The following is a 21,559-nucleotide window of genomic DNA, read 5'->3' on the forward strand; positions in this document are numbered from 1 at the left end:
TACAGAAGCTGAAAGGGTTGGTGTATTGGCAACAAATCAAACACAGGATATCATTTGAGAATTCTAGCTCTGATGCAATAATTCTATCCCGTGACTGAATGGACAGGAGGTATTAGTTGGTCCCCTAGATGCCCAGTTTCTCTGTGTAGTCATACACCCTGCATTGCTGACAGTCACACCTATGGGCAGAGCTCACCCCCACTTTCTGTGAGTTGCTTTTCATCTCTGTATTCTACAAAAATATAGCCACTTTGGTAAGCCAAGCATGGCCAGACAGACTTTTTTTTCAAGTCACTGTTTAATTTTGGTAGCAGGATGCTTGTGACATGCTCTGAGGTCAGTACTCTTTCTATGAGACCAGTTTAACAACATTTTGCCAGAGCAAAATATATCTAGAAAAACATTGGTGGTTCTCGGATGTACCAGTGAACAAATTGTTAGTTTTCTAAATCTAAACCATAATGGTGCTACCCCAACAAGTTTTATAACTTACTGTATCTCGTGATAGTTGCAGAGACTTCCACCAAGGCCAGTCACCAACGAAAAGAAAACAAAATGGAGGGTCACAAATAGACATTGCTTTAATTTTAAGTGGTCAAAGTAAAGTTGGGAACAACTTGTTTAGTTGTATGGTGATAAAATGTGGCTAGGCTTCCATCTGCAGTGACTTAATAAAAAAGTATTTGCTATTGCTTTAGTACAACCATTATTATTCTTTAATTGCAGAACCAGCTGTCTGATCCTTTCGCTACTGATCATGTGTGTGAGGCCGTAATGCATTATTCAACAGGAATAATTCATATCAAGAACTAGGTACATCAATAATACCCATGTTGGAAGAAGGAGTTCTGAAAGGCTGAATGTTATTAGTGTGCCTACAATGAAAAGCTGTGAAACCCTATACATTTCATCAATGCATTCCTTCCTCATCCAAGTACTAATGCTGTTCCATCAGTCAGTTTCCCCTTTTGACTAACTGCCCTCACAAACACCTCCACCCCCTGCTAAAATTATAATGACCTGGTGTTAATTGATGGGTTTGGATAATGTCATGGCATAAGGCCAGGCATGCGCCACACAAATCACATTACTGATCAAACCAAGGGTCTTAGCCTCAAGACACACTGTAGATGAGTTTTACATAAAAAAAATCATTCCTCATTAACTTATGAAAAGGGCACATCTTACAGCCCCATTAAGTTGCCATTAGCGTGCGTGTTGTTCAAAAGAATTAATCTATTTTGAACTATACTTGTTCAGAACATATACATTCTTGCCTCATTAAAAATACTTCCCCCACCTTTCTGTTGTAGTTAATTGAATTGTTTTGATTTATCTGTCATATGGTGTAGGAGCTTATGTATTTAAATGCCCATTAATGCTGAAACTAAAACAACGCAATTGTATTTAATTTGGTTTAGGAAAAGTCTCTGGTGGGCTTTTAATGGGAGCGTACCTGTCCATGTTGTCAAGGACTATCACCTTTATTTCAATTCCCTGGCTTGTCTTTAAGGGAGTGATCTGTTTACCTGTCTGTGTAGGGCAGGTCTGTTTTCTGCCTATCTTTAGAACTGTATTCTTATCTTGTTCTTATTCTGCACGTCTGTAAACTAAACAGCTCATCTGTTTGCCCGTCTCTCTATTTGTCAACTTGTCTGTTTGTGACCCATCCGCCTCACAGCAATGACTTCCATTAAACACTGCATGAAACACAGCTTTTTCATTGTTGCTCAAAAGAACGCTCGTCTGTCAGGTTTTCAGGAGCTTTTATTAATTTCACTTGAGGGCAGGTTAAGGGGAAAGTGACGGCTGTTGGTGGTGGAGGTGACAACAAGGGGTTTCAAATGGGGAGACAAGGACTTGTGGCAGGAAGTAGAGGCATTGTGATCACCAACCTCCCCTCAGTCAATCCCTGTAATAAGCACACCTTCAGGTACCAGTTTCAAAATCAGAAAAGAAGGTAAATTGGACTGTCTTTTGTCCTGTGTTTCTGTACTTGACAGTGACATTTTCCGAACAGTAAATGTGTTCAGCATCTCTTCGGTTTGTCACACAATACACAAAGGAAACTACTGATTGACAGAGGATGCCTCAGCCCAATGCATTAACATTTCCTTCTCCATCTGTTTTTAATCAGCCTCTCTTTTCCCCCTTTTCCCCTTTTAATAAAAAGCTGTTTTTCTTTGGGTGTTAAAGATTTCCATAGAGAACACTAGAGACAAAATATGTGTGCTACAGATATTTAAAAAAGATGGATTAGTGGAGATGAGTGCAAAATGTCTCTGCTGCACCAGATTTCAAATACAAATCGGGGTTCTCCTCACTCTGAGACCTGATCCAGAGCCAGAAACCTGATCCAAAAGCCAGAATCTGCCCAGTCCAACCTGTGTTTACTGAATAAGATCAAAGGTTTTGCTCAGTCTTTGTGACTCAAACAAGCTGGCAAGGTGAGAGATGCAAGATACATTTGATTTGCTGTGACAGCGCAAAGGATGATTCATTGATGATGTTCTTGAAGTGCAAGAGCCCACAGAGGTACATCACATCTCCTCAGTTTGTGTCCAACAACATCAAAGCCTTTTCCTCCTCACAGGGATGCCTCAACTGTGAATTAATTTAGCGACAAGGGGAAAAGGAAAGGTTCTCTCACAATAAAATTCACTGAAGCGTAATGTGAAAACAAGGTGCCATACTGGAAACGGTGTCAAACTGTGCTGCAAAACACACATTTCATTGATTGTGTTTTTGCTTGCAACCGAAGTTAGAATTTCAAAGGGAATTGGGAAAATTTAGGAACTGAGAAGTCGTGGTGAGAGTACATTTGCTTACAGGTTGTTCGCCACCAACAAAACAAAAAATGATTTTTTATTAATATCTCTAAAAAAAAACACAAATGGATCCACTGTGCACTGACAAATGGTGTGGTGAGATAATATTAGTATACTTTGCAACACCTACATGTGAGACAGGGTTATAAGGTTGTCATGTGTTGGTGTGCCAGGCTGTGGTTGCTCAGTTGTACTAGGTGCCATTTTAATTTTATCCAGACTGATGGTGCCTCCAAATGGAGCCATTATTACAGTGCTAATGAGTCCAAATGAATGTCCAACTCGGTAGTCATTAATTTCAAATGAGATGAACCAGAGATTTTCTGATAGCTCTTAAGTTAATATTTTCTGATGTTTCTAAATTGGCAGAGCCCTACTCTTTTCATATTCCTCAGCATGGTTCACAAATTTTCAATAGACAATGAAGTGAACTCTTGCAGTGTCCACTTGAAGGACAGGCACATCACATACTCAACTATCCATATCAAAAGCAGTTCAGCAAGTCCCATTTCAAGCCAGCATGATCTCTAAGGTTTATATATGAGGAAAGGCCTTTATTATTTGCAGCCAGGTGGTATATTGTAATGACACCGGTTACAGCAGAGTAGTCAAACAACAGCCTAATTAAAATCAACCATCGAAGCAAATCACTGCCAGGATGTTTTCGCCTATAATAAGGTGTCACTGACCATAACCCAGTGCTTGATGATAGACAGATTGTGTACACAAAAGGTCAGTACATGCAATATAAGGAAAAGACTCAAATCAATAAGGATTTAAATGAGATTAGTAATTAGTAAAGGTAGATTATCTTTGCTTTGGTGGAACAAATCAATCCGTGCTTTACATGTTATTCTTGCAAAGGCAATTTCAGTAAAAGCTACTTTTATTAGACATATTTATTTGGGACTTTGTCCATTTAAAGTATATTCTAAATAGGATTTATCGCTTCTTTTGTGTTCTTAATCGTTTGAATCTGGTGACGTTTTAAAGGATCTGACTGTAGAGGGGGAATTACGGCCACACTGTATTTCATCGCCACAGCACTTTAATTATGACTTGCAGAAAACCACTTTCTTTACTACATATATTTTGAACAATTCCTACTGTATGACATGGAACTTCTCATTTATGCAAGAAGGGGAGGGGAAAACACTTTAGTTGAACTGCTCACAACTCATAGATATTAGAGACAAGGAGTCGCATGGAAGTTGCTTCATTTTAGAGGAAATGAGCCAGTTGGGTACCAGTGGTTTTAAATGTTCAAAGGACAATCCCAATTAAAGAATATTAAGAACAAATTTGAACATTTCCTCGCAAGAAACATTAAAGTTGTAAAGGCATAAATCTAAGGTTATTTTTAGGACACCTTCAAAGCTCAGTTACAATCAAATCCAGCTTTGATGCAGAAGCACAGAGTGTATTTTGGTGGGATTTCTGTATGTGAACAGAGAAACCCGTGATTCTGCCATGCGTAGGAATCTGTCTAAATTCACCGGGCACAGTTTATTGACTCTAGGAGAACTAGATTTTTGATTAAAACAATTCAAACTGCAATAAGAGAGTGCAAAAAAGGAAGAGAAAAAACAGTCTCATTCACTTTGCCAAGTCCCGATTTTACAAATGATTAGATTCCAAGAGCATGCATAATTTCTAAGCAAACTGCCCTAACAAAATATAATTTGCAATTAATTATATTAAAGCAGAGAAAGGATTAGGGTTACAGGTTAAGTTAAACTCATTTAAGTATTGCCTTTTCAAAGACAAAAAAGCCCTGTCTATCTAAGGGGAAGCAGGTCATTTTAAACACCCAGAGTTAATCTAATTCTACAAAATTTAATCTGTGTGAACTTTCTGCTTTGTTAAATTTGATTTTGATTTGCCCTTTGCTACATAAGTAAGCAATTGGGAAAATGAGGTTGTATAACTCAAAAGTTATGGAGGCACAAAACAATTTAAAAGCATTAGTTTGTTTACAGTGTTCAGGGGTAAACCAATTAAACATTTAATTTAATCATCTACATTTCATGGATTTAGCTTTACTTTCTTATCCAAAGCAGCATGCAACAAGTGAGCTGGTAGGTGTCTAATTAAAATAAGTATTTTTTCATATCTTTATGCCATAAAAACATAAATGTCTGTTACCAACAGTGTATAATTGTCTATAACTTCAGAAAAAGTCCATTCCAGCAACACTTGTAGTAAATAGATCAACTTTACTGTTAGACCAACGCATTTCAGCTTGTGGAACACTTTACAAACGACATTTAAATACAGTAGACATGAAGCAGAAAGCAATTTAAAAAGTGTAAAACAAATATTAAAATGAACCAATAATGTACCCTATGTAAAGGTTGTTCGTGATGTGTTTCATGCTGACCCTGATCAAGGCCACAAGCCAAAACACATACCTAAAACAATAAAGTTGATCTTTTTATTATCACAGCTTGTGTTTTAGGGTTACAGACACCTGATATCTTATAGATTAATAATAGCTGCATTCTATTCACAGTGTGTCACTGTGCCCAAGCTGTGGGTTGTGTGCTAGAAAACAATGAAAAATATTTCAATGAAACAGTCACTAGTTATTTATTTTTTGATTCATCAGTAACAACCTGTGTATTTCCTGGAAGGCCAAATCAGATCTGTCGTGAGAAACGTCTATTATTATTATTATGCATTCTTCAAAGACTCAATGCTGATGCTTGCTTTAACAAGTGCCTGTCCTATTTGTTCATACGAAAACCTATACGAAAATTCCACCAGTTCAACTCAAGCCTTGGTTACTTACTTTTTTAACAGTGGAATATCCTACCTTTTAGACCATTACTGTACTGTCTTCTTCACTGGCAATTGTACAAAACCATATCAATAAACTATTTGTTCATCAATTCTGCATTTTTTAAAAATACAGATACTGTGTCTGCATGTGAGGTTTATATCAAGGCACAACAAGGGACGTCTCTCAGCTAATTTTTAATCACTACTAATACTAATATAACTGCAATCAGAACACAGATTACATAGCTATTCATACTTTTATTCATTCAGCTGCTTGTTTCATAAACTGTGATAATGCAGGAGCCGACATTAAGTTGTTTCAGCCTCTACATAAAAAAATGTTCTAAACTAGATAAACACATCTCAGACATCAAGTGTATATAATCATATTCTTTCACTTTCTGTCTTATGCGGTCTTGGCAATTTCCAGTAACTGCAGAAACCAGAAAGACAAGCGGAGAGAAAGAGAGAGAGAGAGAGAGAGAGAGAGAGAGAGAGAGAGAGAGAAAGAGAGAGAGAGAGACTCAAGGTGTAAAAGGGAGGAGGAAAAGGGAAGTTAAGAGTCTAGAGTGAGAATGCAAGTGGGCGGAACATACAGAAAGCAGAAAAACAGGAACAAGGTGATAACATATGCCAAAGTACACCTGCACACCTGAGTAATGCCACTCCTTTCCCAGGGCACAGCAGAGATGGTTAAGGAGTGGAGGCAGGGACACTCAATGAAACCCAACACTTTAATATTTAACTGCCCTTTCGACATTGACTCTGGTTTTGTTCGGAAGGATTTCAGAGATTAGACAGTGTTGTTTTGTTTTGTTTTTTTGTGGTGTGTATTATACTTTTCTTTTTGTTCAGAATTCACAACTGGTGGCAGCAACTTCCCGTTAGGACTCGACGTATTTTTGGTGACCCACATATCCAATGACGATGTGGTCTATGAAGGTCATCATCCTCCTCCTGTTCTGCTACGGTGAGTACAGGGGAGCTAACATGGATCTCTTTTTTTGTTGATAACAGGCAGTCAAACATTTATTGGACCATTTTTTCGACAAAGTAGTACTAATAGGAGAAATAAATAATAACACCAATTCAATAAAGCCTCGTCATGTATATTTGACAGAGAGTGATTCCTTCTCGTTTGAAATGGAGAGTCCCATAACACAAGTCGTTTTAAATGATAGTGATCGATGGGAAATGCTATTCCATTTTAGCGTCTGGCTGATGTAATATTGACTATATCATTGTACAGCTTATAAAAATGCTAATTTTGAATGACCTACTCTGTGTGTAATTTTCAACCTCGTGTCTTTCACATTTTCAATAAACTACATGGGCTATAATATTAAACAGTAACATACTATATGGTAAATCACTGAGGCGTATATGGATCAACAGTAGGAAAATTTGGTCTGTGACTGTTCAAGCTATTACAATATACAAAACCATAATGCTCACACTAAAAGAACGTGTTCTGTATCCTTTTCCTGTATGAAAGATGAGATCATTTTCTTGTGTCAAAATGGTGAAAGGCCGCATAGCTTTTAGTTTCAGTCACCAGCAGAAACAAAGTCCATCTTACACAATCTTCCTGTGGTCTTGGATCCAGTGTATATCTGCTGTGTCACTCAGGCCTTAGCAGCTATGCTATAAAAATTGAGTGCCTGTGCCTCTATCTTCTTCATATAAGGGGGAGCTGTATTGAGTAAGGATGCTAGGGCTTGAACGGCTTTACAGCATGTGCTGTGATTGAAAAGTTGGGCTGCAACATAGATAAAAGAGATGTAATCTGAGTACTAAATGCTGTCTACAGCTTGTGCTACGGTAGAGAATAGTGTCCTTACTTACCTGCAATTTAACACAAAGTAGCTACAAAATTAAAAAAAAGCAGATATACTATATTATAAAAGTGATATTACATTAGCATTTGGATTTTTGAACCAGGTTGAACACAGCATTAGAATCTACGTTACACCGACTTTTCTCTTTTGCCCAACAGCTTCTCTTTCAACTGGCAACAGTAAAGTATATTTTGTCTCCAAGAACTTTAACAACGTACTCCACTGGGATGCTGTGGAGTCTGGGGCAAATGTCACCTATAGCGTCCAGTACTTGAGGTAAGACCCACATGAGTGATTATAATTACACCTTTACTTCAATTGCACACCTTTGTGTCTCTATGTACAGATCCATAAGGAGAGGTAGGTCAAAGCAGAAAAGGAGTGTGTGCGCAGAGTAAACACTCATAATGTCAGTGTATGTAGATTGGTAACAAATTAGTACATTGAGTACAACCCTGGTCACCAGATGGTCTGTGCTGATCTATGTGTGGAGAATACAGTATTCGGACACATTGGATGTAACTACAATAAAAAAAATCAACACTATCAAATTATAATGAAATCTCCTGCTCACAAATATTATTATTTAAGGGAAATGATAAGTCTGGTGATATTCTTTAGTTTTCTTATTGTCAACAAATTCTATGGAAAGACAATTATTAACAAGTACTGACTTACTCCATTATCATCATAAAACTATGAGAAACATAAATGAACCACATTGTTGCACCGTTTGACATGTTCCTTGAATATAATGAACATGGACACTTGCTGCCAGTGTAACTGGGTGCTCAGCTGTTTAAAGAAATTACTGAGCCTTTAAAAAAAAAAGAAAACATATATTTACAAACTGTTGTGATCTTAGATTGAGATTTTGCTTCAGTAGGAACAAGTAGATTTGGGGTTGACAGCCACATATCTCAATACTGACTTTCCCTACTTAGTGCATTGTTGGCTTTGTTCTTTCAATGAGATATGTTTAAAATGACAGAGAAAAACAGAGAAAATAGGCAGCCTTATCCTTTAGGATTTAGGAATTATATTTCATGTGGTAGCAACTAATTTCTTCCCTGGCTTCTCTTTGCAGCCTATTGTCCCTCTCTCTTCTAGAAATGGCTAGCGGCTTTATAAATGTTTTGCTCAAAACTTACCATGCAGCTATTGAAGTGTACCACGCTGTTGCTTGGATTCAATTCTACTGCAAACGGCTTAGAAGCAACACTAAAGAAAGGCTGTAGGGCCCATTCTCCAGTCATTAGCATGGACTGCTCCCTGCTCTCCTCATTGAAAGGAGAGGGGATGCTCATAGTCTACTTTCATGGCGTACAAGAAGAATTTCTTTTCACTCAGTTTCTACAAATGGAAATGTCATCTCGTCTAATTACTCATGACGCAGTCTCCCAGACAAATGTCAAGTGCAACCCCTATCCTATTGACTTTTTCCCCCCGCCAGTGTCACCTGAAATTGCTGGAGTGACTTCCAGCATCAAATCAGCTGCAAAGGAAGAAAGGTTTAACTATGCCCGCTCAATATGAGTTCGTTGTTAAAGCGAACTGCTGTCATCCGTCTCCTTCAAAAAAGGCACTGTGTGTTCAAATGATGAATGAATGAACGGGTTAAGGTGATCTTTTTGTGGTAATTTCGCCGTATCCATCTACTGCACAAAACTGTCTCAGTGCCTGAATGTACCTTGTCAGAATTTCAAGTTTCTGCTTAATAATGTTTATTTTTAGAAGTCCATGACTCAAACTAGTGAATGGACAACTTTATCAAATGGTTAATATGTTCAGGGAATTAAACACACAGCACATTTTTGGTTTTCATACAGTACCAGTGAACAATAATACACTGCCTTGTTCATGTGCTTCCAGTATCACAGTTTGATCACATTGTATTGCACTTTTTACAGTGATGCTAAGGACCAGCCATTCCAGATAAAAGAGGAGTGTCAGAACATTACAGCTCTGTCCTGTGACCTGACTGCAGAAACCCCATCAGCCCATGACGTTAACTACATTGCTCAGGTGTTCGTTAATGGAAGCATTTATGGCAAAACCATCAGATTTAACCCTTTAGCAGAAAGTAAGAATCTTCCCACTTATTCATGCATTTCTTTGTTTCCTTCAAGCCAAATGTATTATGTTGCAACACTTATTCATTCATCTTTCTTTGTCTCCATAGCTATTTTTGGTCCACCTATCTTGTCTACATACGCAACAGTTTCATCCTTGCATGTGGATGCCACTCTACCCTTGGGGCCAAACGGAGTCGCAGTTGAGGACATCATTAACAAAAGCAAACATGGGCCCTCCACAACCGTCATTGTTTACACCTTAAAAATCACACAACCAAAGTGGGCCGTACAGGTCAGTCTCCATTTAAAATAATGCAATGGATTGTATAAATATTCAGTCATAGAATTATACAAACCCTGACATATGACATAACAGAACAAGTAAAATCAAAGCTATGAACTGATTGGGTTTCTGTAGTCAGGTATAAGACTAGAAGACATTTTTGTATCACCACCAAAACGCACACACGATAGGAGCCAGGTACTGCTTCCATATTCATATTCATTCACAAAAAACAACTGCACGTAAGGTCTGGTTTTCAGATGCTGACAAACAGATAATTCAGTTTGATTTAATAATGTAAAAAAAACATTAATCTGCATATGTGAGCTCATTTAAATGGTAAAATATTCAAGGATTTGACCTTTTAACTGTCAAGTAAATGAGTCATCCACCTGCCTCCAGATTTTTATGTGGTCTTAAAGTGATTTCTATGTTCTCATTAAGCTGCAATGTTTCTGGATGTTCCAAAGTTTTCTTTGCAATGGATTAAAACCGATCTATTGTCATCCATATTACCAACTGTGTGTCTAGCACAATGAAAGCACAACTGGCCGGTTCGTCATCAACTTGAAAAACAACCAAACAGAGTACTGTGGCTACGTGGTCTACAAGCCTTTTTCTCGTTGGGGTCGCTCAGAGAGTGAGAAAGCCACCTTCTGTGCCACACTGCCAGGTGAGGACAATGCTGAATACAACTTCTCTTCTCGCACTTAGCAGAAGTGCACAATATGTTAATCAGCACATTAAAGTTAAAAAAATATGTTAGCAGCGTATGATATGCTCAATATTTAAGACACATTCCACGTGTAAATTAATTATTTGGTAACAAACGTTTTTTCTCATACACTCCATTTCAAAATCAGGTCCCAATTTTGAATCGATTCAGTTAATCAATAACTTCATTTGCATGTCTAACAACTTGACTGAAATGAGCATATTTACCTTTACAATATTTACAAATACTTTATTTCACTTGAGGCAATAGTGACACTCAACATCTTACTGGGAATCTTTCAAGGACCCACCTGCTGTGGAGGAAATGCAAAAATTAAGATACTTGAAGTGTTGCGTTTTCTACATTTTACTTGAAGTAGTTTGTACCCATCTCCACAGGTGATTGCAGCAACAACAATGTAGTGTTTAGTAATATATCAAGTTGGTTTGTTATAAATCAGTCCCTTTTTACATGCCTGCATCTGCATCTAGCTTTACTGTCATATTAGATACATATTGGTACTCGCAGCATTGTTCTTACTGTGAATCCATGCCTCTTAAAATCCTCATGTTAACTGTTGAATGATAGAGAAAATGAAATGATGAGCTTTCCCATGAAAAATGTTTGGGCTCCTCTCACTGTCATACTGATGAAACGGGAGATTAGATTACACAGTCTGATTGCAAAGATGGCGTTCTTCTCACCTTAGCTTGCCTTACTGTTTATTCTCTACTGCTAAAATTACATAACTGCTACTGCACTCATTGTTATGTTATGTTATGATGCGGGGGAAATCCACTTCTATAGGGTCTTGTGTAGATTTCTGCTCAGGTAAGTTCCTGTTAACCAATATTTCTGGGAAGTAACAGTAGTTATATATACTGGTACATCCAGGAATATAATGCATTCAACAGCCCTACGTCACAGACATGCCTAAGCAGGTGTGTCACAATGGGAATTTCTGTAACGCTTGATGGTATCTGATTTTACAAATGTGTAATTTTTCCCATGTCAGTCAATGACACCAATTGTCTTCTCCCTCAGGTGATCCTCTGATGCTTTTGCCATGGATTCTGATAAGTGCTGCACTTCTGGTGGCCATAGTCATAATGTCAGCATTGTATATATGCAACTATGTGAAGGGTGGAAAGGACAAGAGCATGCCGCAGCCATTGGTAAGACTAGTCTTTCTGCAGTGCCCTTTGGTGTGTCTGGGTTATGACGAGGAAATGTTGCCTTACTGGAAAGTCAAGCCCTTTGACACATTATTTACTGTACACATGTTCAGGGTACTTATGTGACAAAGTAATTAAAAGTAATTAAAGACAGTGAAACATTGTGGATGTTGTTGTGTAAAGTGACAGAGGGTTTTAGTGACTCGTGGTTCTTTCAGTGATGACAAATGTTAAAGTCTTGTGTGGTTCCATTTGACTTTGCCCTTTTTTGATAGATATTATAAAAAGCCAGCATATTTAGTTTTTCAATTGATCTTTAAACATGTGGTGCATTCCCACACATTACATATATATATCTCCATTATTATAATGGCCTGACAAGCTATTGATTCATCTACAGAAATGAGCACTTATTTGACTTTGATGGGTCTTTCTTCCTTATCTTCAAAGCACATACCCACTTCCAGCACCTCACCCGGAGTACTGCAGCTTCCAGATGGAAATCTCATAATTTCCAAACTGGTATTCTGCACTCAAGATGACCAACCAACAGTTTACGCAAAGATCCAAATGAAGCCAAATGCGCCCTCAGTTGGGGTTGGAGGTTATTCTCCCCAGGACATCCCCTGCCAATCCTGGCAAGGCAGCACTGGCTCCTCTGTGGGCACAGGTGCACACAGTCCAACACCAAATGCCGAGGACACGAGCTACAGTGTAGTGGCTGTCCAAGTCCCTGTTACAGAGAAATATTTCCAGCAGGCTACCACTAAAGACAGAGAAACCTGCAACCTTCCATTGTCTCCCAGTGGAGAAAGCTGGGATGAAGGTGGAATGAGTCCAAAGCTGACCTCAAATGGAGTACAACCATTACATGATGTGGACCCATGTGACAGGCCACTGCAGTTGCACACAGTGCGCGATCCCAACGGACAACTTATGTTGCCTTCACTCACTTTTCAGTTAGAGAACGACACAAGTTACACACAGAGAAGACCCCTTTTATCTGACCTCAGAGACTCCAAGAGGGAAAGGCCATCGTTAGTATCCTTGCAGAGCTTAGATGGCTCAGAGTGCTCAGACTCTGGGTGTGATGATAGCACCCCAACCCATCCGTACTGCAACACCAGTTATTCCCCAACCCAATCAGTTGTTCCTGATTTCGACAAGGGATGTCAGATACCATCTAGTGATGCAATATTTGAATCAGGTTACAAACAAAACTGGATGCCTGAAATCCATCTTGGCACTGCATCCAAAGACAGTTGTGAATACAGAAGGACAAACTATCCTTGGACCTGGTCTGGTCCCAAAAAGGAGGAAGGTGAGGACAGAGGAGGAGAGGAGAGCTCAAGGGAAATACTTCTGGGAAGATGGGGGGTTCAAATTCAAGAATAATTCTCTCTTTAAGACCTAAAACTACCACTACCAGGTGCTTAAGTGACAATACTCAGGTAGATGAATGGCTTTGCTGTCTGCTGTGTGGTTGATGATGCAGCGAGGTGTTTAAACTCACCTTAAACATCCAAATTTATTCTGAGTCTTATTTAATAACCACATTTCATTCCTAGATGTAATATATACGATGCTTTGCTTGTAAATCTGTTTATATTTATTAATCCACAATTGTAAAAAGTTATTTGTGTCAACTCGTACATTTGAAGAAATATATTTGTGAAGTCCTTGTTTACTTTGTCAAGTTATTGTTTAAGAAAATATCTAAATTTTTACAAACAGAATGTATTTCAAATAGGATCAAATGTGAAAGCTGAACCCATGGGGAACCTCTTTCACAACTGATATAATCTATTCTGGACTTGGTGCGTTTATGGTGTAAATGAATGATTTTGTGCCCAAATGTATGATAGGCAGCAAAAGGAATATAGCAACTATTTTACGTTTAAGTTCAAACTGTCCGTTAATCATAATACTTCAGTATATCTCAGTATATTCCACATCAACAATAATATTTTTTACATTGTTATGATTGTGTAAAGCTATGTTTGGACAGCTAAAATCTGATCTGAAAAAAAAAAAACATGATCACAGATATCATATTTATATTGTTAGTGGTTTGAAATACAGTTTACATTACTTTCTAAGTCCACTTATACTTAGTTTTAAGTCTGCATACCTGCAGCTGGACAAATAAAGGGTCTTCATCCTTTCTGTACAAAACAAGCAGAACAAACAACAACCGAAACAGCCACAGATTGTCAGCAAGTGCATTTGCGTGCCATCGCTATGACAACACGTTATTACAACTTATTACACTCTGTAAATACACAGACCCAATCTGGTCATTTTCAAATTACTATGTGGACAGTCAGCCTTAAAGATTAGATATGAAAACCTTGTGGCTGAACAAAGCATTAGACACAGTTTACTGTCACATTGTGAGTGAGCTGCTTGAAATGGGACAAAAATGACTGAATTTCTTCTATTTCTTTTAGGGAGAAAAAATCCTATTTTTTGATCTCACCAAGATATTTCTGCATCATCTGTGTTGTCTGAAATACGTGAGAACGATTGCATCTGCACATAAAAAGAAATGTGAGGTTTTATATTATTCTGACTCACAAAGTTTATGAACTCATTTGGTTCTCCTCATTGTTTGCTGTTCTTCCTGGGGAAGAAAATACAGTCTGTAAAAATATATTAGGTGGGGTCATGGTGCAACCTAAGCCACACTGATAACAGCTAGTTATTTAAAAGCCTGGGCAAAATCTTTCATACACAGTTGTAAAGTAATGATGTCATGTGTGTTGAAACAGTGCAATGTGAGTCACATATGGACACACTGTACAGCACAATACAGACGTATTTTACTTTATTGTAGTACCTGCCAAATGAATGTAATATAAATTAGCAACTTTGTTTCATCTTAAATTACAGATTGTGAAACTAAATATTTATGTTGGAAAGGTTGAGTTGCATTCCAAGATAGTATATTAAACATGTATTTGATACCAACATAGTCACTTTTGGGTTATATTACTGAAATTCAGAAAAAATATTATTAAAGAACCATTTTTTAAAAACTGATATTCTGTAACTCCCGCAATAAAAAATTTAAAGACTTTGTGTGTATTCATTGGCGTGGTTGAAGAACGTTGTAAAAGTATTTTGAACTCTTTGTCTTTTGAGTAATACATCTGTCATTCTTTCTCCAGGTGAGGTGAACAGAATATGCCAGAACAATAAACTTGAACTTGTATAACATTTTAGTAACTATACCCACTGCTGTATTAAAAAAATTAATGATCCTCGGTACATACTGCACACATTGGCTGTCTCAGACAATAAAGAGTTAAGGTGGATTGTGCAAAAGGATCCAAAGTACAACTCAACCTTAACAGCCTGCTGTTGTTAGGTAGTGTATGTTTTTAATCTAGGAATGAAGACAACAAAAAAGCCTTGTTTTTTGTGAATCTGACCACATGTCGACACTGAACAAATCTGGTGAACTGAATCAATTAGTTCTTTAAATTAACAGTGTGTACCGGTGTTTTTTTAAATAATTAGTAAGACCATTAAAAAAGGTCTACTAGGTGTGTTTGCAGATTTTCAAGGAAGGATAAAAGTAAAAATTCAGAGCAGCTTTTATATCCTGAAAGGGGATTTACCTTTCCTTTATTTTGCTTTCCTTTCCGAGCAGCTGAATGGGGAACTGACACCCCCCCCCATTTAACTGTCCAACAGAAAGAGGGAAGCAGTGTAGTTATCTGCATCCAGGGGACATATTCCAAGGAATAATATAAGCCTTGGGTGGATCTCTAGTTTAATACCCATTGTATGCTTTGTTATGTAACTGCTACCAGATACCCTAATGGAATATTTTACTGTACAAGACTGACACATATACTGGTAACAGGGAAGTAGTAACAGATATACCTCAATTTAATCACAATTACAGTGGAAACAACCTTGTCAGGGCCAATGTGAGCATATTTTGATTGATCATATCAGGTAAAATAAAGCCAATCAAGATCAGTTTTTTCCTTTCTCCAACGCTAATTATATCAGTTGTCACGAAAACCAAGATTTATAGCCAGGTTGCCTTGTAAAAATTGCTTTATCAAAGACCATTGCACATGCATAGAACAGGAGCACATAACCCAGACCACTGCACGAACGCAAATAATTAATAATGTCTGGTGATTCAGCCTTCACAGGTTAATGCTTGGATAAAAAACAAATTATCTTTTTAATCTACACATTCTGCTGCCACGTCGAAGATAAAGCCAGGTCTACAAGATTTAGACAGCCACCTTACGAGGGGTTCTTCGTTCGGTAATTGCTCTGTCTCTTTTACAGAACCAGGGAGACAGCAGAGACATTTTTGCACAAATTTGAAAACAGCTACAGCAGAGGTGGATGTTGTTGGGGGGCTGCAACTAAATTTTCCGATGTTGTTCTGGGTAAACCAGTACAAGTATGCTGTGCGTAATATTTTATAGCCGTTAGGCTTTCTGTGACCCTCTCTTCGTCAAAGCTCCAGCATGTCAATGAAAATGATGCTTCTGTTCTGCTATTTGAGATCAGGTCAGCTATGCTGATGCCTTGACATATGAGTGGGCTCTGTGCTTGTAGTTAAAACAGTGCTGATATAAGTGCAGAGGAAAAAATAGGCATTATAAATGATGATTTAACACGAGCAGAGAGCTGGAACTGGCAACGCACCAGAAAAGTTCACTGTTGCAGCTAACACAAGAAAAAACTGTGATGAATATGTGATATGGCTCATGTTAGTGGGAGTAAGTGGGAGGTAGAGAGACACAGGAATTAGGTTGGATCCAGTCAAGAAGAAATTTACCTCCAGGTGAATAAAAGAGGACGTGAAACCACAAAGATGAGTGGACCTGGGAAACAAAGGGGATTCTAACTCACAGCCAATTATCCACTGTGGGGAGAAGGAAAGGGTGTTTTAATGGTGAGAGGGATTTCTGGTGGGTTTGGAAAGGCCTGGCACAGGGCATGTAGTCCACATACTCACCTGCTCTTTTCCCTCTATCTTCTCATCTGGTTCTTCTTTGGACAGGTGTCTAAAAAAAAAAAACAGTCTTTACACTGACAGGTTCTTTTCTTTCTGTCTGCCAGAAAGCTGTCTTTCTCCTCTTTCCACTCTCAAAGTCCCGAGAAGATCGAATGGGAGATTGCAGGGCAAACCCTCCTGAGTGCCACAGGCATGATCGAACTTTGAAGGGGAGAATAGTAGTTCGGATCAACCCAATTCTTCTGCACAAATAGAATTTCAATCACAGCAGAGGGTGTGTAACTGCCCTGGATCAATGGATATATTGATGGCTACTTAAGTCATTTCTAGGACTGAGAGCACATGGGAGGCAACCAGCTTTGACTCTTGTTCAAGGAAATGCTTATTTCAGTCACTGCCAGAAAAGTTAGGATTGGTCAAAATCCAGTTATGCATTTTATTCTCCCCTCAGAATATAAAAAAAGCACAAAGCCAATTTGTCTTTAAATCATATATTGTATATGCCCTTGAATTTTTTTGATACAGTGTATTTTGAAGAGATCTACATTAACATTTAATGTCTCCTTTAAGGTTTAAAGTCTAAAGCATTCTTTCAGAAGGGTTTTTTGGGGGGGGAGGGGGGTATACGTAGGTATTTGATTGCCTAATTTATTATATTCGCTATCCACATTGAAGGCAAAGTTCCAACATGGAGAGATAAAAAGCTCCTTTGAAGAAATTATACCCCGTCAGAAAATGTTTGAAGATGCTGAGAGAACTTAACAAGGACAAGTTTGGGTGTCATAAAACTATCCACCAACATTTACCCAATCTTGGACAGTAACCATCTTTTTTTTTATAAATGTATCTTTACTGATAAGATGCATATAGTTAACTGGGTCTATTGAAATGTATTCTTGCCTCACTGCTAATGATCCTGTACTCTGATCTCGAAGACTGTTGAAGTTACTTTATGATCGTTTCTCATTTACTCTTGCGAGATAATGTAAAAAGGGTGACTATTGAAAGATTGCCAAAGAACAGCCTGTCCTATGTTTCCACAGGAAGAGGGCTAGGATGAGTTGCTAGTTAGGAGTGTGTTGCAAAAATACTAGGCAATGTCACTAGCGTAAGAGTAAGAACAAACATTTGGTTCAGGTACAGTTGAGGAAATATATGGAACACGAAAAAACTTTAAGGCTCAACTTTAATGTGATGCATCTTCAGCATGTTTCAGATGAGTGGTGTGGACACAGACTGGCAGGTCAACAGCAGATTATAACAACTGCAAAGCTGCCATGCAGGCCGGTATGGCGTTGTCTAGTTGGGGAAGGTACTTATCTTTTTGTGCACAGTTTTCACACAGCTGATGCTAGACCATACCCACACTACCACATTCATATTAAGAGTTATTTCTGTATGTGGACTGATAACAGCTTGTACAGCTGCATCAATCTCAGCCATTTTTTGTCTCATTCATGAATGTATCTAGGTTGTCAAATCAAGTCAATTTAAATAACCCAAAATCACACATTGCCCTCCAAGTGCTTTACAATCTGTACAGCACATTAGCCAGCAGGTAGCTTGCTGTGTCCCTACATGAGGTACCCATTCTTAATCTCTAAAACTAATATCTGATTGGTCAACGGTTTCTCCAACTGGTCGAGCATCAGTTAGCACATTAGGGACTAGAGTTACATGCTTTACATGCGCAATGAACACATCGCAAAAGACTGCCTGAAATAAGAAAAATCCTTTTATGTAGGGATGAGAACAGGAATCCGGTATTAAACGGACCCTGGAGTTAAAGACCAGAGAGTTAATTACGGCCCTGCACTTTAGTGAACAAAGTGAAAACTCAAAAATTACTTGAGATGACAACAACTACAACATCTACAACTGACGAATTGCCACGTATCTTATTATATAAAATACTGTTTTACACTGAGCTGCTGACTGAGACAAACCAGCCTCTCCTCCCTCTACAAGCACATCACATCAGAGGAGAACAGAGGAAAGAGGAATGACTGATACTCAGTATTGGTGTCAGGAATATTATTTCTTTTGGCATTTTAGATTTGTTTACAATGAGATGTAATTGAGATTTTATAGTGACAAGATCTAGTTTTATTTAAAAAATTAAATTCATATCAAGTTCTGAATTTAAAGACAACCAGGCTGACATAGGAACTGTACAGCTAATATATATCTTCAATATTTGTTTATTTATCGCAAGTCATATCGTCATAGCAATAGCGTTATTGCACATCGCAGATTTTCCTCATATCGTGCAGGCCTACATTTAAATCACTAGGCTCCTATTCTGAAGGTGTAACCAGGGCAATAAAAGCTTAATTTATCATCGTTTATTTGTTTCTGTCATGCCACTGAGGTGATACAGCATATAAAATGAGGATTAATATATACAGTATATGCTGTATACACTAAGGAGGGTATATTCCTTTGGTTCTTTGAACACCGATGACAGGCAATATAAAGTTTAGAAGCATCCAACAGAAAAAAACTCCATTGTAATTTTCCACTTTGATGTGGCTTAAGTGAATCACAACAAGCAGCCCTTTTCCTGCCATCCCACATTGAAAGGACACCAACCTCTCTCCCAGACCAAATCACTTGATGAATTGAAGTCTGCATGTAATTGGATGCAATCATTTCGCCCCCTCCCTTTCCTCTCTCGCATTCTAATGAGCTCTTAATGGGTCTTTGATTAGAAAAAGGCACGAAAACAGCTGTCAAGGCTGGCCAGGAAATGATGGATCATCCGGGAGACTTTGGTGTCCATTAAGGTCTATTCTGGGCCCAATCACTGGTAGGTGAGAAGATGAAAAGAAACTTTCATTATATTTAGTTTCTACCAAGACAATACCCTGTGGAACAATGATCACTTCAGTCTTCAAAGTGACAGGTGGCTGTTGAACAACAAGAAGAGTCAAGTCTGAGCATGCCAATATTGTGTTGATAGATAACTCACTTTCTTTTCTTTTTTACTAAGCCAAAATTGTATTTTCACACGTGTTATATATATATATATACACACTACAGTGGCAAAAGGCAGCATGTCCGGACTTCACAATATAAGACCTCCATGGCTGCTAGGCTACTGGCTCAAAGGCACGACAGGTGGAAGATGTCAAAATAATAAAAAGCTGCTGAGAGTAACTCAAATGTCTAAGGATAATAGCTATGGCAGATTCATTAAGTCCTTTTCATTATTATATCAAAAAATTATATTATCACATTATCACTTGTCAAAACATGAAGAACAACCCCACATCAAAGAAAGCCTTGCCATGCCTACAAAATTAAAATGTCTGATCTGGCCTCTGGCTCATGTCATGCCAGATTTACTGTAAACATGAGCTGCAAACTGAGGAAAGAAAACCATGAACATTTTCCTCCAAGTTGTTATTCCAATTCCATTGTGTGGGTATTTTCTGTGCTATGAGATTTCAGACTTTATATCACAACTTATCACAAAACTGACAATTCTGGCTGCAAACACTGCATTAAACAAAGACATGGCAATCTGAATACAATGCAATCAACTCAGAGGCTACAGTTCTTTTACGGTTGACTTTTTAAGTTCATAAATAAAATATTTCAGATGTGAGCAGTTGTTCTAGCGTCCTGCACATCTTTCACTTGTTTCCTGCAAAGTGACCTGAATGTGGAATCAAATACAGCTGGGATATCACAGTCTGTTCTCTCCACAGCGACCCATACATTAAGGGTATGATATCCTCTTGCATCTGTGAGGTTCAGATAAAATGCAAGAACATCCAACAGGGGAATAAATGTTTGCCACACAGTCACACTGACTCTGGCTCTTATTCATAATTTATGCAAGTAAAAGCACAGAGCGAACATAAATAGTGAATAAGCATTAATGATTAATAAAACACGATAAGTCGTTCTGAGAGCGCTGCAAATATTTATTCCTTGTTGGCCTGCCATACATGTTTCACCTGGTACACGTACAAACTCATTACATATTTTGTGCTTCAGGTGCTCTGGGAAAGTGCGACCACAGTGATTTGCATAAGTGATCTAAATAAATCAGGCGCTAAACAGACAGAAGCTGCACTGGTTTTTAAGCCTGGCAGTATTTCAGAAACTTCTTAGTAAAAAGTATTAAAAATGTTGTACTGTCTCAGAGCTTTCATGAAAACAGCAGCGCCCTCCCTTTCTATGATAAGCACTATAAGTCATAGTAGACAACACTGACTGGAGAACCTGGAAGCTGAGGAGTCTTCCAAAAGAAGAGCAACTAATAAAGGTGGCTGGTGGCCCTCAGCTGCTTTATCCCCGTAGTTATTCTTAGTCTGACAGTCACTGCCGATGTATGATGAGAAGAGAAGGCCTGGCAACTGTAACTTGTATTGTGTGGTGATATTCGAGAGGCAGGTGTGACCACTAAAAGCTTATAAATAACCCCCCCATCCTTCCATACAATGCTGTGGCCATGAGTGATGCCTTTTTTCTTAGCGGCCCCTGTGTGCTTTTAGTCCCAGTCAGTCAGCACCAATGGACACACAAACACACACATAAAACCAAATAACCATGACAACACAGATATAATAAAATGTGGACTTCCTTAAAATTATCTGTAGAGGAGGACAAACTTTTCACTACACATACACACAAGCATACGACCAAAACAAAGCAGATAATTTTAATAAAACAAAGTGGGCTTCCTTCAAGTTTATTGTTTGCAGAGAAAATAAAAGAAAAACTTTTCAGAGGCACTAAATGGATACCACCCAAACACACACAGTTCTAATGAACTCTGCCAGACAGAGTACCCTGTTTAATGAGACAGTAGATACGTTCCAGGAACTAATCAAAGATCACTGTAAAATCAGATGAGAAGC

The 21,559-nt window shown here is 38.2% G+C and overlaps 1 protein-coding gene across 1 annotated transcript; it reads left to right on the forward strand.

Annotated features, from left to right (window-relative positions):
* The first annotated feature begins 6,245 nt into the window (after nucleotides 1-6,245).
* Nucleotides 6,246-14,772, forward strand: ifnlr1 (interferon lambda receptor 1). The gene is made up of 7 exons (XM_051407011.1): nucleotides 6,246-6,579; nucleotides 7,606-7,723; nucleotides 9,358-9,530; nucleotides 9,630-9,814; nucleotides 10,337-10,478; nucleotides 11,565-11,695; nucleotides 12,146-14,772. Exons 1-7 carry the CDS (start codon nucleotides 6,531-6,533, stop codon nucleotides 13,088-13,090), a joined length of 1,743 nt encoding a protein of 580 aa, XP_051262971.1. The 5' UTR covers nucleotides 6,246-6,530; the 3' UTR covers nucleotides 13,091-14,772.
* Nucleotides 14,773-21,559: the final 6,787 nt, after the last annotated feature.

The sequence above is a fragment of the Dicentrarchus labrax genome, unplaced genomic scaffold (assembly GCF_905237075.1).
Source record: "Dicentrarchus labrax unplaced genomic scaffold, dlabrax2021, whole genome shotgun sequence".
Classification (NCBI taxonomy): domain Eukaryota; kingdom Metazoa; phylum Chordata; class Actinopteri; family Moronidae; genus Dicentrarchus; species Dicentrarchus labrax.